Below are 18239 nucleotides of genomic sequence, written 5' to 3' on the forward strand. Positions count from 1 at the left end.
AGATTTCATGCATCACTCAAACTTCATGCAAGATTTCAGCAAAGCAACTAGGAAAGTGTCATCCATACAGTGATCGTTCATTTATTAGGAGGAGGCTGCGATTATCATGCGAAGACTTATTGATATCGGCATTACATCGCATCACAAAAATGGAACGAAATGAAATATTAATATTCCTCATGACTCATATTCAAAATTCTCAATGACTCAATTCCTTCTATGACAGATTGAGCAGTAGAACCAATTCGACTTGATTGTGATAGTCTGCAAACGAACATTATTTCACCGAAAAAGCTACTGCTCCCGATGCCTAATAATAAAAATAAGACAATGGAAAGAAATCACAATACCATACCTATCCATTAAAAATAAAGCAACTTCATGTGTATTTTACCTCAAAATATCACGAAATCGCGAGTATTTTCAACTTGTTTTTTCGTTTCTTCGACATAAATTTCATATTCAATGTAATCAATGACGATATATTTTTTTGTTTACCGATTCACATATACGTCGTCTACCATTCCACCCTGTTATGTGTTCCACTGATATTCATTAATCATTTTCAGTTAGACAGTTGAACTTATTGCCAGAAGCTTATTGTCTTTCATTGTTTTGTTCGTTACAAACCGTTTGAAGGTTATGAGTACATACAACAAACGGCCCTTTTCAAGGTTACTTTTTACAGTTTCAAAAGAGTTAAACTAATAGATTTCTGAACAATGAAAAGAATTTCATTTGAAATAACCAAGTGTTCTGAACCATCACAGTCCTACGTCAAACTTCCGTCCGTGCCCCTAGGCTCAGACCCTTCTATTTTTTTCTCATTAAAATTCAACAAAATAAATATATGCATAAACTTCAGTTAATTACAAGTGTAATTAATAATTTTAGCACAAATTACTTACAAATGAAGTAGGTAACTAATTTTTGAACTCTAACCCTAAAATTGCAAAGTAAAGATAAAAATATGTTCTCGAAAGTTCTCGAAAATATGTTCTTGGTAGTCATTTGAGTGTATTTCAATGTAATTATTGATTAAACCAGTGACTGAATGAAACAATTTCCGGATTCAAACGCGAACAAATCCCAATTCAGGTCAATTCATGCATTGTGATAGATTACTTTCTTCGTTGCTAATCGTATGGCATGTCGCCTTGTTCATTTCATTTTTTCTCGTGGACTTCCAAAATATGTGAACGCCAGAATGGTTAAATGATCGATGTATTTTACATTTCCCTCTGAATTCATTGCATCTCCTAAGTGTATGTACTTCTCGAACCGCAAACTTGCTTGATTTATTCAGGCACTCAGTTTTAATCTTGACATGTCAGTTGAACGCATATTGTTCAATAGACGTTATAGACGTTATCGCAGCGAATTGTTATCAACATTTTTTTCCAAACGGTATACGTAGAAGTTCAGTAAGCTGAAGACATCAAGGGATTCCTTCGAATAACAGAGCCAAAGCATTGTGTTCATACCGCTTTTGAAGTCTGCACAAATTCCCGAGTGTAAAGATACATGCGGGTACAAAAGTACCCGCACCTTGTATCAAATTGATGTGGTGACTGAACCTGTGACTTTCTACCAATCTATCTAAATCCGGTTCAATATTGGTGAGTTGAAGCATTAAATCTCCGCGTTCGAACGGTTTCTTTGTTCATCTTTAATATATCAGACAACAGAGGTCCGATGCCAGGTAATGCAGACTCACCCAACTGGAGAGAAGATCTGTTGGTCTGTAATAACACCCCGTCATTTCGTCTCTGAGCGATGTCATTGCTCAAAGTCATTTTTAGTAGAAAGTAAAGGGTGTGTCACATCAAATTGCATCACGGGAAAAACGCTGTAGAAATTTAATTTTTAGGAATTATATCTTCAGCTTTCGCTTATAATCAGATAAGAGTGTATAGATCACGTTGGCCATGCTTCACTGTCAATTTTTCGTAAATTTGGAAAAATGTCGTCGAACGAAAAAGAGCGTCGTGAATTAATCCTGCGCACTCATTTCGAGAATCCGGAGTTGTCACATCGGGACATCGGTAAGATGCTGGGAATCGTCCAATCCACGGTCAGCAGAGTACTAAAACGATACTTCGAGAACCTAACCATCGACCGGAAGGTGAAGAACGGCAAAAATGGATGCTCCGTCAGTGAAAAAGATCACAAGCGCGTAGTTAAGCAGTTTAGACGTGATCCGAGAAGTTCGGTCCGGGATGTCGCCAATAAGCTGAATTTGTCAAGTTCATTCGTCCAGCGGACCAAGCAGCGGGAGGGCCTGCGTACTTACAAGGTTCAGAAGGCTCCTAACCGCGACGAAAGGCAAAACATGGTGGGGAAGACGCGAGCCCGGAAGCTGTACACCGAAATGCTGACGAAGCCGCATTGCCTGGTAATGGACGACGAAACCAAAGGAAATGAACCCGCCCAACGCGCCGGAGCTTCGCCCAATAGAGAAATATTGGGCGATTATGAAGCAGGCCCTCCGGAAGAACCCAAAAGTTGTCAAATCGGAGGCGGACTTCAAGAGAAAATAGATTTCTGTTCAAAAAAAACTACAACCGGACGTTGTACAGAACTTTATGGACGGGGTAAAGAGGAAGGTGCGAGCATACGGGCTTGGGCTCGAAGTATGAATAAAAGGAAAATGCCGAAAGTTGTTTAATAGTTTTTATTTTACTGTCTAAAATTTTCAAAAGGATCGGTCTACTGGGCGAATTTCTACAGCGTTTTTTCCCTGATGCAATTTGATGTGACACACCCTTTACAAGGTCTGTTCAAAAAGTATCGCGACTTTCGAATTTACGCAGGTTACGTATATTCGATTTTAAATTTTTTGTGGTATTATGCTGGTACTCATGTCTCTCACTTATGCTGACAAGTACGGCTATTTTGAATGTTCAGTCAATTTTTGACAACTGCTTTTCTTACACGTGTTTTGTCTTTGATGTTTTGCAAACATGGATCAAAGAATCTGTATCAAATTTTGTCCGAAAAACAATCTCAAATGCGGGAACACATTCCGAATGTGGTTTGTGACATCTGGTGAACTTATCTTGGAATGAAACAACGTTTATCGGAGTTCGAAACAATGTTCTCGGAGGGTCGAAAAGATGTAAACGACACAAAGCATGCCGGAAGCCCGAACGTAACCCGCGTAAATTCGAAAGTCGCGATACTTTTTGAACCCACCTCGTACGTACCAAAAGGTTAGAAATACTGAAGATTTTGTAGCTTATTTTACTACGCATTTTTGTGAGTGTAAGCACTAGATGTTTTAGATATTCTTACGAGCTCCAACGAATTTCAGAACGCAAATAAACTTGCGATGTTTGTTTGGACTTAAATTTGATCATGACTTCATTCGTTCTACTAAAATATTAGTCATTATTTTAACAAGTTGCTTCACGTAATACAACTTATACAGTATCATGAAAGTTTCAAATAAGAACTTGTGTTAATTAATAGGGGTCGATTTTTAGACCTCGTCGACCCCCAAAATCAATTTCCGTTTGTGTCGACCCCTTGGAAATCAATATCGACCCCAAGGTATCAATATCGACCACTTTGAGAAACCCTGTACTAGTTGATTCAGGTGAAATACTGGAGGACAAATTTCTTAAAACTGTGGGAAATTTTCAAATGCGTTGGAGTACATTGGAGAAAGGAAGACTGGTCTAGGAAAAACATAACGGTATTACATGAACATTCATTCCTAAATCGCCAGAGATTCGAAGCGGCATTGGTTTAAAAAAACTTTCTGCTCATATAGACTATAGGAATTATAATGAATGGAATAAAAAGAAGGAACAAATAAACCGTACAAGTTGCAAATCATTATGCGCAAATATTTTCAGAAAAGAGAAAGAAATTTCTAAAATATAAGGAATACGTGAACCATACTGAAAACATTTTGTGTTCGCCTGATAGTATCCCATTGGTTTAAAAAAAAGAAAAAAAAGGAATTTCCTACGATGATCGATATTTGGACAACAGAAAAGTCATGCCATAAACGCTTTAATAATTGTTGATCATAACTTTATGGAATGTGACAAATTTTATGATAAAATATCCAAAAATCATAATCTTCTTCGCAAAGTCTCTTCCGCATATAAATGTTCCTTCGTTGTAGAGAGCAAAGCAAGTACATCAAAAAATGGCTGATTGATTGGTTTAATTTAGTAAATAAAATTCATCAAAAAATCGTTTTTTTGTTTATTTTTTAGGTTTACGTGTCCCGTTCTTATTCCTGAACTATTTGGTCAGCCTACAAGAGATACATGCTTGCTATAGTACATTACACATCCCGCCAATCACATTTGAAATATTAGGTCGTACAAGATGTAGATTTCCATCTCTGTGGCATGCATGCAAACATTTCTTTACCTATCTGACATAAAGACGTACGGTGTAAGATTCCACACTGCTGAGCTCGTTTCAAAGCACAACCATTCGCTGGATAGTTCAAAATACCAGTCACATTGCGATGATCCTGTTATGCTCCCCTCGTGGAAACAACATGACGATTCTATTCACCCAATATCCTGGACTGACCCGATTCTACCTCAGGAAAAACCATACATACAAACCATAATCCACTCGATGGTAAAGTGCTCTCCAAAACGATGCAACTCGCCTATTTTGGCACCACTAAAGCATAAAAATCACCGAGCACAAGTAAAAACATAATGCATAAAAAGCAATTGTAGTCCCTTTCCCCTTCGTTTCTATCTCTCTCAAGAGGCAGGGAGGTGGTATTGTGAATCGTGTTTCAATCTAGTTCGCTTGTATCGTAATATCAATTTTGGGGCCGTCGCATGGAAACCTTCCGCTCGCCTCCGAGACGATTCACAAATAGGGCGCTGCTAGTGTTTCGAATTGCACGAAATTTGTCCGTTAGTTACCCCCAGTACTGCTGCTTGTGCACTCGAATGTCGGCGGAACTCGTTCGAGACTTCAAGAGTCACAAGATTGTTCCGGATGTGATTCCGGTTCCACCGGTTTCGCTGGTCCAGGTGATCTACCCCGGCGAACAGAAGGTTAATCTCGGCAACATCCTGATGCCGAAACAGGTCAAGGACATTCCGGTGGTACAATGGCCGGTGGAGCCGAAGACCTATTACACCCTGTGCATGACGGACCCGGATGCACCGAGTCGTACTACGCCGAAGTTTCGCGAGTGGCACCACTGGCTGGTGGTTAACATCCCCGGAAACGAGGTGGAGCAGGGCGACGTGCTGTCCGAGTACATCGGAGCGGCTCCACCGAAGAAAACCGGACTGCATCGGTATGTTTTTCTGGTGTACCAACAAAATGGGCGGCTCAATTGCGGAGAATCGCGACTTTCGAACCGGTAAAAGTTGTCTTGTCGAAGGGAATGTGCGGACATGGGTGATAATATTCTCGACACTTTTCAGAAGCTCCCAAGGTCGTGGCAAGTTTTCTATTCAAAAATTCTCCGAGAAGTATGAACTTGGAATTCCAGTAGCTGGGAACTTCTTCCAGGCCCAATTCGACGACTACGTACCCAAATTGTACCGTCAGCTGGGACAGTTCCAAAATGGATTCTAGAAAGCAAATTACATCGTAGTGTTGATTAGTTAGAAAAAAATGTTGAATAGTTTTAATTATTATCAAATAAAATACAGAATGGAATAGTGTCAAACTGAGATGAAAAGGGAAGTTTGCTTAGAGTTGTTTTGTTGTTGTTTGCTCAAAATAACCGTAGATGACACGCTTACAACTGATTTCCAAATAAACTCAACGAGAATGGCGAGAATCAACACTTTGGTATCATCACATTGGCTCGATATATAACTTGTCAATAACAGAACACTTTCTGGATTATGCATGCGTGTGAAAGTATATGTGTTTTTTTTGCATTGTAGAGAAAGTGTCGTTTAAAACATTAGAATAACAATTGACCTTAGAAAACTTGACAAAATTATGTCAAAATTCTCAAGTTTATCAAAATTTCAGCGGAAATAAATTCAATTACGACATAATTCGATTATATTAACAATCAAATATTGTTTTTGAGGTTCATAGCGTATTTGAGCAAAATCGTGTTTAAGCAAAGTTTAATTATGCTCAACTAATTCGTCGAGAATACTTTTTAGGTGGTTTGACCACTTGAAAGCAAGAGCAACAATTGTTTGTGTTTTGATGATTGTTTCTACAAAGTTTCTTATGTTCTCATGTTCTCTCTGTTCAATTCAATTCATAACAAATGTTAGACAGAGGTTTTTCTGATGAATGGTTTAAAATTGTTAAGCTCACATTCAATGGGTAAATAATAAAAAAAAATCAAATGTGGAAATTGATGGCTTCAGTAGTTGATATGGCCTCCATTTGCTTCGATGACTAGTTGAGGATGTTTTGGCATACTGTTAGTTAGGTTCTGGAGATGCTGCGGGATGATTTCGTTCCACGTCTTTTGAAGAGCTTCAAAATAGTTGTCTTTGTTCGTTACACCGTTCTTGCTCGTAGGCCATTCGAGAGATTAACGTTTGCATAAAAAAATGGACTTTTTTCGGATGGTGATAAAAAAAACTAAAACAAATAATTGAGTTTGATAAATTTCCCATGGAAGGTAATTATATTATATTATATTAAAAGTCTAGTGATTTTCTCTCCTTTGGTTAAAAGAAACAAAATTATTTCACTTGGAGCTATGCTCCACTTTTACCTATAATTAACATAAAACTAGATTAAATCGAAACTGAAACTAAAACGAAACTGACTCTTACAATTATGGCCCTGTTCTATTTATATCAATTCTGCAATGCGTCGCTGTGAAATAGCATGATGAAATCATGCTATCGATTTCCTGGGAAAGTTCCGTTCCCGATAATCCATCTGGCCAATGCTTACAGCTTGATCGCCCGCCTGTCCGCTGGGTGGCTAATTTATGAACTTCTGCACTTCGTCTGGGATGATGTTTACGGGTAGCTATGCTGACGTTGCGTGACGATGAAGTCATCTCGATTTTAACTAGTTTTCGCGACAAAACTGCTTCAGGTTTGCCCAGAAATTCTTGATAAAACGCAGCCAAAACCTTCACATGCAAAATTTGGTTTCATTTGCTTGATTAATTCTCGAGTAATGCAGAAATTTGTGTTTCATTTGAATGGCAGCACCCCTTAGAGAGGAGGGTGGAGAGTCTAACCATCATAGAAACATTCATTGCACCCTCAAACCTCAATGTGCCTAATTTTGTTTCATTTGCTTGAATAATTCCCGAGTAATGTAGAAATTTGTGTTTAATTTGTATGGGAGCCCCCCTTTCGAGAGGGGGGTGGAGATTCTACCCACCATAGAAACATTTATTGCACCCTAAAACCTCAATATAGCTAATTTGGTTTCATTTGCTTGAATAATTCTCGAGTAATGCAGAAATTTGTGTTTCATTTGTATGGCAGCTCCCTCTTAAAGAGGGGGGGGGGGGGGGTGGAGTGTCTAACCACCATAGAAACATTTATTGCAACCTAATACCTCAATATGCCCAATTTGGTTTCATTTGCTAGATTAATTCCCGAGTAATGTAGAAATTTGTGTTTAATTTGTGTCAAATCAAATTTCGTTCGCAATATGGCCATGTTCGGTCGTGTTGTGTGGCACGTGGCGCCGTCCTGCTGAAACCACATGTCATCCGTATCCATATCTTCAATTTTTGGCAAAAAAAATCGGTTAACATGCGGCCATAGCGCTCACCATTCACAGTTACCGTCTCGCCGTCCTCATTTTCAAAGAAATACGTCCCGATGACTCCACCAGACCATAATGCGCACCAAACAGTGACTTTTGGCGGATACAATGGCCTCTCAACAATCACGTGTGGATTTTCTGAGCCCCATATACGGAAATTTTGGGTGTTCACATAGCCACCGAGCTCGAAATGTGCCTCATCGCTGAAGAAAATTTGATGCGAAAATTCAGCATTTTGCTGCTGTTGTTCGTTCACCCAATCGACGTATGCCCGACGCATTCCATGGTCACCACGCTCTAATTTTTGTACCAGTTGGACTTTATATGGATGTAGGTGCAAGTCCAAATGCAAAATTCGCCACAATGATGTGTTTGACAAGCCCAATTGCTGAGCACGCCGTGGAATCGAAACATTCGGGTCATCCTCCACACTGGCAGCAACAGCAGCAATATTTTCGGCCGAACGCACATAACGATGATGCACAGGTTTCACAATATCCGCTACGGATCCAGTTTGTTCGAATTTACGCACTACATTAGCGATTGTGTGCGATTGAAATCGCTAATGCGATTGTGTGCGATTGAACATTTGCCGGTTTTTCATCATTTTTATAGTATAATTTAACAAAATTAACACGTTGTGCGATGCTAAAACGATCCATATTGTAAAATGGCAGACATTCAACTAACGGTTGGTTGACAGCTATGTCAAACGGTTGTCAGCGCAGGGCTGTATACTTTCGGAAGCCCGAAATGGAAAACCCTGTATATATATAGATTTTTTCTTTCTATAATGTCGCTGTTTGAGAAGGTTTTATAAAAGTCAGAATCATTTCTTTTTTTTACATTTGAGCTAATGGAATTCGGTGGATGTCATTTGGGTAAATGATACAAAGTCGTTTTCACGCCGGTAAATTCAAATGCTATCGGAAAAAAGGGAAAACATTGCGGCGAATGATGGACACATACAATAGTATGTGATTAACGTGAAGCCATAATTTTCGCAAAAAAACAGCGAGAACTTTTCCACAACCCAATTGTATTTATTCAAAACAATGAAACGCATTCCTAAAACGAAATAAGCGCAAGGTTGATTATCAAAAGTCGATTAGCAGTTGCAGCAAACGTCCGCTCCAGAAACAACAATTTGCATGTGCAACGGTGCAACCGTGTCGAATTGCATTTGCACGATGACACGACAAATTTAACCTTCTGCGCGATTGAGATACTTCAAATGGCGTGTATCATCGGACTGCCACTCATAAGAGGTAGGGTAGGTTTGATGGCAAACGGGAACGAAACCGCATTCGGGGTTGAACCACCTGATGGATTTGTTACGAATTCCGTGGATGCACTAACATCAGCTGAGTTCTGGGTTTCTCGGTGTTGTGTTGTTGTGCTGATCTGTTGTTACTGTTTTAAGGCATCCTCTGGTGGTAATTTGGCTTAGATCTATCTGTGAAAGTATTTTCATTTTAAATATCGGGCTCTTCAATAAGAGCGCTACAAAAGTTTTTGACGTAGGACTACGTCTTTCATTTCTATACTGAGGTGTAAGTTTCGAAAACGAAAGCGTTACGCCGGAGAACGAGATTTTGAGCGTTAATAGCTCCTAACCAACTGAACGAAATTGTATGATAAACACTTCATTCGAAAGATAAAACTGTCTACGCGTTAAATGATTGTTATTTTTTGATCCAAACACTTGTTCCAATAGCCCTAAAATTGCTTTCAAAACAGGCTATTGAAATCACACCATTCGGTATATCAGCGAGTGCCGTTCTGAAATCCACTCAGTTTTGATTGCGCAATGGGGAAATCGCCATTGCAAAAGAGATGCAAGCTGCGGGTACTTTTGTACTCGCTTACGTTCTTGGAAATCGGAATGTTTCCCTAACACCCCTAACACAGACATTAAAACCATGGATCCAGGGGAAATTGGCATAGCGAATTAGATGCAAGTAGTGGGTGCTTTTGTACTCGTTTACGTTTCTGCAAATTGGAATGTTTCCCTAACACAGATTTCAAAAACATGGAGCCTGGGGGAAATTGGCATTGCAAAACAGATGCAAGCTGCGGGTACATTTGTACTCGCTTGCGTTTTTGGAAGAATCTGAATGTTTCCCTAACCCAGACTTCAAACCATGGATCCAGGAGAAATTAGCATAGCAAATTAGATGCAAGTAGTGAGTGCTTTTGTACTCGTTTGCGTTTCTGCAAATTGGAATGTTTCTCTAACACACACACACACACACACACTTTAAAATCATGAAGCCTGGGGAAAACGGCATTGCAAAATGGATGCAAGCTGCGGGTACTTTCATACTCTTTTGCGTTTCTGGGAATCGGAATGTTTCCCTAACATAGACATCAAAATCATGAAGCCTGGGGGAAATCGGCATTGCAAAATAGATGCAGGTTGCGGGTTATTTTGTACTCGCTTGCGTTTCTGGAAATCGGAATGTTTCCATCTGCATTCTTGCATTTTTGTAAACTGGAATGTGTTTTCCCAATACAAGTCGGAAATTCTTTCATAGCCCTAAGCATTTTTACACTCTGGAATTCGTTTTGCTATCACGGTCTACAAAAGCGGGTACAAATGCAACGCTTTGGCTCGATTATTCAAGACTGCATTGGAACTACATTGGACTACCATAATGCGTGAATTGACTTAATTTGGGATTTATTTGCAATTGAATTCATAAATAGTTTTATTCATTCACTAGTTTGATCAATAATTTAATCAATACACAAAAGATAGCTCTGCACAGCGGCGATATCGTACCCAATGAGGAACATCTGAGGTGGGATTATTGCTAATTGAAGGAATACGATTGATTACTAAGCCATAAACGCCGTAGGTATATCCCATCCATAGTTTTTTTTAAATAAAAATGGGTGGGTTATATGCTCCCGTGGCCGAGTGGTTAGCGTCATAACTAACATGTCGGGTGTTCGGGTTCGATTCCCGTTCTGGTCGGGGGAATTTTTCGTCAAAGAAATTTCCTCCGACTTGCACTGTGATCACGCGTATTCTAGAGCTTGTCACTCAGAATGCATTCAAGGCTTGTTATTTGGCATAGAAATCTCAACTAAGTACTAATAAAAATGACGCAAGTAATACTACGTTGAGACGGCGAAGTTCCTCTAGGAACGTTAGTGCCATTGAAGAAGAAGAAGGGTGGGTTATATCTATGATATAACCGCAAGGTTGACGTGGGACTATCTTAGCTTAGCAATCATTTGTTTGTATTGATTAAATTTTTGATTGAATGAAACAATTTCCCAATTCAATTAAATGTGAGTAAAATTATTGTACAAAGGCTATGTAAGGTCGATTCATGCATTGTGATAGATTATGTTCTTCGTTTCAAGTAAATATAATGACAGTCCTTTTACATTTGGTATGATGGATAGGACAAAATATGTGAACGGAAGAATTATCAAACGATTATTTATTTTACTTCTACCCCTAAAGTTTGCATCTCTCAAGTGTATGTACTTCTCGAACTGCGAATTTGCTTGATTTGATGAACTTTAGGCACTCAGTTTCGAACATGTACCTTAAACGCATATTGTTTAATCAATAGGCGTTATCGCAGCAAATGGTTATCAACATTTTGCCTAATCATCAAATGGTGTGCTTAGAAATTCTGTGAGCTGAACATATGAAGGCATATCCTTCAATGCAATCTTGAATAACCGAGCAAAAACGTTGTACCCGTACCCGCTATGCAAAACAAAACTGCGGGTGCAGAAATACCCCCGACTTGCATGAACCAACAACTTCAACTTCTATAGAACAAAAATACCTCCGACCTGCATGAATTTGCAATGCCAATTTCTCCAGGCACATTAGTTTTGAAATCTCTGTTAGGGAACACACCGAACAAAAGCTCGCCCTACTTGCATGTATTTTCAATGCCGATTTCCACAAGTCTGCTTGGTTTTGATGGTCGTGTTGGGGAAACCGTAAATCGGGCCAATCACAACAAGGCAGTTAGGGCGTTTAGATAACGCTCAGCATGTCACAGTTAATCAATTGTTTATCTAATGAAACATAACATTATATTAATTGCGATAGATGCGTAGAAATATTCCCAATCAATTGATGCAAACATCTCTCCGATCCAGTAAGAAATGTTCGAGTTATAAGCATTCGAAATCTTGCATTTTTTCCTGCATGTTCTGTGTTTAGGTTTTCATTTTACCCCCCGTATATTCCGGTTAGACGTAGTCCCACGTCAAAACAGAAACGGTTTTGGATATCAATGAAATCCTTTATTCATGTGAAAGTATATTTGATGCCATTATGTATGAAACTCGATTTCTTTTGCATTGCCACCACGGGCACGCTTACAGAAAAAAAATTTAGGCGGCCAGAACCCAAAAAGGAAGTTGCACAAAAACAAAAAAATCCTACAGTCACTTATTCTAAGATATTCAAGGCATCTAGGATCACTTGTTTCAATCCATTTCGCGCGCATCATTGCTCTGACAACGCGATAAGATACCAGTTTCGCATGCTCGCCGGTGCCACTATTTCGCGTATGTTTTTCCAACGTGTGTTTTGGTGAAGTTTTTGAACGATTTTGCTCATTATTTTTCTTGAGGCATTTAAAACGGAGAATTTGCAATTGTTGTCAGTTTCACAATTCGGTTGGTTGTAGTATGTGTACTATTTTTGAAGTTTAATTTTGCTTCGGATGGACTTATAAAACTTGCCACGCATTTCCCCGCAAAACTTTTTTAATGAAAGTGTTCCTCAAAGTGTCTTTTACCACTCAGCACTTGAGTTTTTCACCCGAAATCCCCCCTTTTGGATTTTTTCTTAATATTAACCCGAAATCAGCCATTCCGTGCCAAACCGATATAGTGGTGCACAGATTTTCGTGAGAAGTGGTAGTTTTGTTCTTTATCGCAAAACATTAGACCCGTATTTTTTTATTTTTTCAGTAGGGTTTTCCATTTTAGGGTTGTCCGAAAAATCAACCTTTTTTTCTCTTTTTTCCAAAAATGACTTTTTTTTTCAAAAATTCATAACATTTGAACTACTAAACCGATTCAGATGGTCGACATATCAAATTAAAGCTAATCACCTGGTCTTTTTTGAAAAAAAAGACCAACACCTGCAGAAAATCCGAAATCTGTTCTCGTTATTATTGATTGTATTCGTTTTTTATTGTTTTCATAGTGTCGGGACCAAGGCTATATTTTTTCATATTTTTTCTGAAAAGCTCAGGATTTTTCACATAATATATGTCGAAACCAGAGAGCCATTTTTTTTCGTTTTTGAGCTACGATTTTTCAAAGTCAACCGATGGTTCGAAAAATCAATTTTTTCCTCTTTTTTTTTTGTTTTTTGGTGAAAACGAGTTGAAGAATGAACTACGCGTATCCGAAAACATACAAAACAAACACGATAAAAACTGAACATTTTGAACATTGCCCCCTTGCCCCTCCTCCCCCTTTTGTTTTTTTGGTGAAACCGAGTTGAAAAATAAATTCAGCGTATCCGAAAACTTCAGTCTACCAAAAATTGAGTTTTAAGCTAAAAATCTGAGTTTTGGCCGCCTAAATTTTCTCAGCGACCACTGTGCACCGGTGGGAATCCTCTGAGGAGTCTGCACAAATTCTTATGACTGTAGGGAAACCCATAGTTCGGGATTTTCATACCAATGCATAATAGAGATGTTTTGAACGTATGAACTGGAATAAACAGGCGTATTAACACGTTCGACGCCCAACGCGACGTTTCTGAGTTTCTTGCGGGACCCAACTTGCGAATAAATTATTAAATGGAGATCAAACTAAGTTTGCAGACAACTTTTACATGATCTAGCGATTTTTTCTATTTGAAGACGAATTGACAACAATAGCGCATGCCAAAGTCATATTACATGGGTTTCGCAAAAATACAGTATAAATCATTCGTACTATAAATTGATAAAAAATATAATAATATCGTTATGTTTTTATTATTTTTCTACATATCCTATAGTACCATTAAAATACCTTTTGAAAAGCCTATTCAATTTGAACGAGGAAAGTGTCACCCATATCTGGGGGACGGGGCGACGAACGTGTTAAAATTGGGATTTTGATACGAACGTGTGAATGTGTTAATAGGGAATTTCTTTGTTCTATTTCTATATCCTCTATTATTCTCTAGTGATCTGTTAAAAATTATTGATCTATATTTATTTATGGGCATTCAGCACGATTTCTAAATGCATGTATGCAATCGCTACGGCTAATGGTCTGTTTTTAAAATGAACGTTTCGGCTAATCATTACGGATATGTGTAATAAGTTTAAAATTTTGTTTTGTTCATTCATCCATTCGACTCGCTAGATGGAAACGTTACTTTTTTTTTGCGCTCACTCTTTTTTCCTAACCAGAACGATATGTAAAAATATGTACTTAAATAGTTTGCCGTCATTTTCGTTTTTCTCGCGCTTTTAGCTAGAAAATAGTACCGTCTAATAATTTCATTTAAATAGAAATAAACTCAACTAAGCACTCTCTACTCTAAACAGAAAAAAAAACTAGTATTGCCCGCGTCGCCGTTCCGCCTAGGTTCGCTTCTGTCTGCGGTCCATCCGCCGTCGGAATATACTCTGACAGTTGGCCAGAAAAATAATCATGGTGAGGGCGAAGAACACGATGCAGGTGAGCAGCAGCCCCAGTACCGTTGAGGAGTACATATCGCTCGGATCTAACACATGATCCCGAGCCAGCAAGCGATGGTCAGTCAGCACGGCAGTCCCATTCGGTGGCGGACAGGGCTGCTGGACGATGATCTCCTGGTGTTGAACCTGTGGAAGAGTAGAGGAGTCAGAATAGGTTTCACTTGGAAACCATACAAACAGTACTTGTTTGTTCCGGCACATCTGCTGGCTGCTCAAGGCAGCGATCGTTTCCGGGCTGTATTCTTGCTCTGTAAGCAGTGGCAGCATCCATTTCTCCGGCGAGAGCACCTCACTCCACTGCATGTAGTCGGGAACATTTCGGGAATGTACGGAATATCCACCCACGCTGGACATAAATAGCACCAATAGGGCGGTAATGATGGTTGCGGTGAGTCCACAGGACACCAGATGGGCGATGAACAACACTATCGTTTGTATGGCCATAAGGTAGAGTAACATGTAACCTGAAAGAGGACGGAGGTTTTGTTGAATTTCTCTGTCGTCCACGGTCGTATGTTCTCTTTGCTTACCCATGTACAGATAAATCCCAGTATCGGTACTACTCGAAGAGGAGTACAGACCGGCCATGCTATGCGCCGGTAGCAGATAGGCTAGCCAAATGCAAAGACTCGGCAGAACGCAAAGCGTCGTCTGGATAATGATGTACAGGAATCGGCCGTACAGCCCGATACGGAGGTCTTTCTCCGCGTGTCGCCGATCCTCTTGAATGTCGCGAATTTGGAGTATCAACATCGGCCATAGGAAAACCACCATAATGCAGTGGAGGAATCTGTGGGAATTGACAGTGTTCATTAGATATTGGATTTCGTGCCCGCGCTGCGTTCTTACCCCAAGCGATCGTTGAGATTCAGCTGTGGATCGGACGTTGGTACGTCCCAGAATATGCACCCCACGAAAAGTGATAGCACCGCAGCTAGTATGAGTCTGCTTATCCAGTTTAGTAGAGAGCCTGGCTGCTTGTAGGACATGTACCTTGAGATTATTTTTTTCAGAGAGAATTATTAGAATAGAATTGTACTGAATGTGCAGAGTGAAAGGAAGAGAGGTTGAATGACTCAAGAACCAATCAAGTAAATGGAATCCAACTTGGCATAAAAAGTTTTTAGGGATCGATAAATGTTTCTCTGGTAGTTTAACACTCTACCGCCTTCCCTCAGGGGGGATACTGCAGAACTCGAGAAAGCATGAATAATAATAATATAAAGGGCAATAAATGTTTTTTCTCGCATAACTCGAGAATCAATCAAGCAAACGAATCCAAATTTGGCATGTGGAGGTTTTAGGGTGCAATAAATGCTTCTACTTCTCCTCCCTCTCTAGGGGGTGGAGAAACTGCCATACAAATGAAGCATAAATTTCTGCATAACTCAAGAACTAATTCAGCAAACAGAACCAAATTTGGGATGTGGAGGAATTGAGGGGCAGAAATTGTTTCTAAGGTAGTTTGACAATCCTCCTCTCTCTCCGAAGGGAAGAGGGGCTGAATGAATCAAACTTGGCATAACAAGTTTTTAGAAATAGATAAATGTTTCAAGCAAACGGATCCAAATTTGACATGTGGTGGTTTTAGAGGGCACGAAATGTTTCTATGGCGGTTCGACACTCCTCTTCCCTCTCTAAGGGGAAGGGGGCTGCCACACAAATGAAACACAAACTTCTGCATAACTCAAGAATCAATAAAGTAAATGGAGTCAAATTTGGAATGTGAGGGTTTTTGGGTACGAGAAATGTTTCTATGATGGTATGACACACCTTCCTCCTCTGGAAAGGAGAGGGGGTCCCATTATTGAAAATTTTCTCCTCTGGAAAGGAAAGGGGGTCCCATAATTGAAAATTTTCAGAAAACTCTGAAGGAAAATTCGAAAAATTCAATTCGCATGTGTTCTACAATTACATATTGACAAGCGTTGTTAGTCCAGTAACAAAATTGATCTTCGTGGAAATAAATTTTAATGTGATGAAACGCACTCCTATATCGTCTTCTATCTATATAAATAAAAATGGATCGCCGAATGTGTTGATAAGAGCAAAATTCGAGAAAGGGATAGTCCGATTAGGCGCTTTCTTCATTCTATCATATATTCTGTATCAAACATTTATTCGATGTAACGGAGAAACATGTTATTTGCAAGTGATTGAAAAATCTTGAACGAGAATTGTGTTTTATAATAATCTGATATTATAATGACGAGTTTTGGTAGAAGTCCTAGGAAATTTATATTAAAAGTAAATTGTAAAGGGTCAACTAGAAGATGAATCAACGAATAGTTCTGCGATTGGACCCATGATCGTAAGTAAGAAAACGTGAATGTTTGTGGAGGTATTGATGACAAAAACAAAATTTTGGGCGGGACGAAGTTTGCCGGGTCAGCTAGTAAATAATAAACTTACAAAAAAATGAATTTTGTTTTCGTTATTTTTGATTGTATTTGTTTTTTGTTGTTTTCATGGCTTTGAACTAGAATGCGCTATATTTTTTTATATTTTATCTGATAGCTGAGGTTTTTACATAACACATCATAACATAACATTTGTCGTTTTTGTCGTTGGTTCGAAAAATCATTTTTACCCTTTTTTCAAAAAATTACTTTTTCAAAAATTCATAACTTTTTAAATAGTGGACCTATTTAAGTAATCGACCTATCACAATTGAAGCCAATGAGCTCTTTCTTTTTTCATCAAGGTGCTTAGAAAAATAATTTTTTCGCCTTTTTTCCCAAAATGACTTTTTTCGAAAATTTGAACTACTTTTGAACTACTAGACCGGATGATCGACATATCAAATTAAAAATAATTAGTTGTTATATTTTAGAAAAATACGCTTGCAAAAAATTTAGATTTTGTTTTCGTAATTTTTGATTGTATTTGATTTTTCAATGTTTTTATGGCTTTAGACTAGAGGGCGCTATGTATTTTAATATTTTTTCTTAAAAGCTGAGTTTCTTTGAACATAATACATCCAAAAATCAGAAACGTTATTTTTGTCGTTGGATTCTAGTCGCATAAATATAGTCTAGTTGCACAGGAATATTGAACGAAAACTGAAAACAAGTTAAATTTGAAAAATCATAACTCAAAAAAGGAAGAAGTCACATCTTTGATTTCTGGATATGTTAAAAAAAATCTCAGCTTTCAAAAAAAAAATATTTTAAAAAATACAGCGTACTCTATCTTTAGTGACTGTCATTGATATGTTCATTTTAAACCACTATGACAGGCGTTCAATATCAGCTTGCAGAGCGTGGCAATCCACCGTCGTCTTGATAATACAGTAGAGTTTTGAATCATCTGCAGAAAAGAGCTTGCAGCAGCTTAGGTGATCGCATACATCTTTAATAAAAAGAATAAGGATGAGAGGTCCAAGGTGACTACTTTGAGGAACCCCGAACGGTTGGTGAAACGCACTGGATGTAGTGTCGTGAACCACCCCGAAAGTTTTCCTGGACGAAAGGTACGATTCTATCCAGCGAACGATCCACGAAGGATGACCGAGGCGGCTTCTTCAGGCGGTTTCTTCATAAACCCGTCCTGAAACTCCGAGATTAACGATCGCACTGCCGTGTACAGCTTATCGTGCAGCAGTCTTAGTATGCTGTTTGTTTGGATGCTAGCTTCCATGTCTCAGGAAAGACACCTTCTAGAAGTGATCCAGGACCAGGACATTTCGAAGCGTTTACAGAACAGAATGCTTCGAGGAATCGTCGTGCTTTTTTTTGAATCTATTAAAGGCGTCTCGGACTCTCACCAGGTGAACGTGGATTCGCCGGCGTATCTCAAAAAAACCTAAACACGCTGAGTGTTAGTTTTGGAAGGAAA

General features: G+C 38.9%; 2 protein-coding genes across 3 annotated transcripts in view; one reads left to right on the forward strand and one right to left on the reverse strand.

Moving 5' to 3' along the window:
* Positions 1–4820: 4820 nt before the first annotated feature.
* On the forward strand, positions 4821–5644 carry LOC129781787 (protein D3-like). Its single transcript, XM_055789366.1, has 2 exons — positions 4821–5356; positions 5421–5644. The coding sequence occupies exons 1-2, from the start codon at positions 4821–4823 to the stop codon at positions 5572–5574; spliced, it is 690 nt and encodes a 229-aa protein (XP_055645341.1). The 3' UTR covers positions 5575–5644.
* Positions 5645–13891: 8247 nt separating this feature from the next.
* The window catches only part of LOC129768340 (ATP-binding cassette sub-family G member 8), a 175425-nt gene continuing 171077 nt past the window's right edge, over positions 13892–18239 (reverse strand). For both annotated transcript variants that reach the window (XM_055769930.1, XM_055769921.1), the window contains exons 6-9: positions 15252–15395; positions 14933–15192; positions 14586–14866; positions 13892–14528 (exon numbers count right to left, since the gene is read on the reverse strand). In XM_055769930.1, the coding sequence (XP_055625905.1) occupies positions 14286–14528; positions 14586–14866; positions 14933–15192; positions 15252–15395 (928 nt within the window). In that variant the 3' untranslated portion in view covers positions 13892–14285. The remainder of the gene's footprint in view (positions 14529–14585; positions 14867–14932; positions 15193–15251; positions 15396–18239) is intronic.

This window comes from Toxorhynchites rutilus, chromosome 1 (genome assembly GCF_029784135.1).
Source record: "Toxorhynchites rutilus septentrionalis strain SRP chromosome 1, ASM2978413v1, whole genome shotgun sequence".
In the NCBI taxonomy this organism is placed as follows: domain Eukaryota; kingdom Metazoa; phylum Arthropoda; class Insecta; order Diptera; family Culicidae; genus Toxorhynchites; species Toxorhynchites rutilus.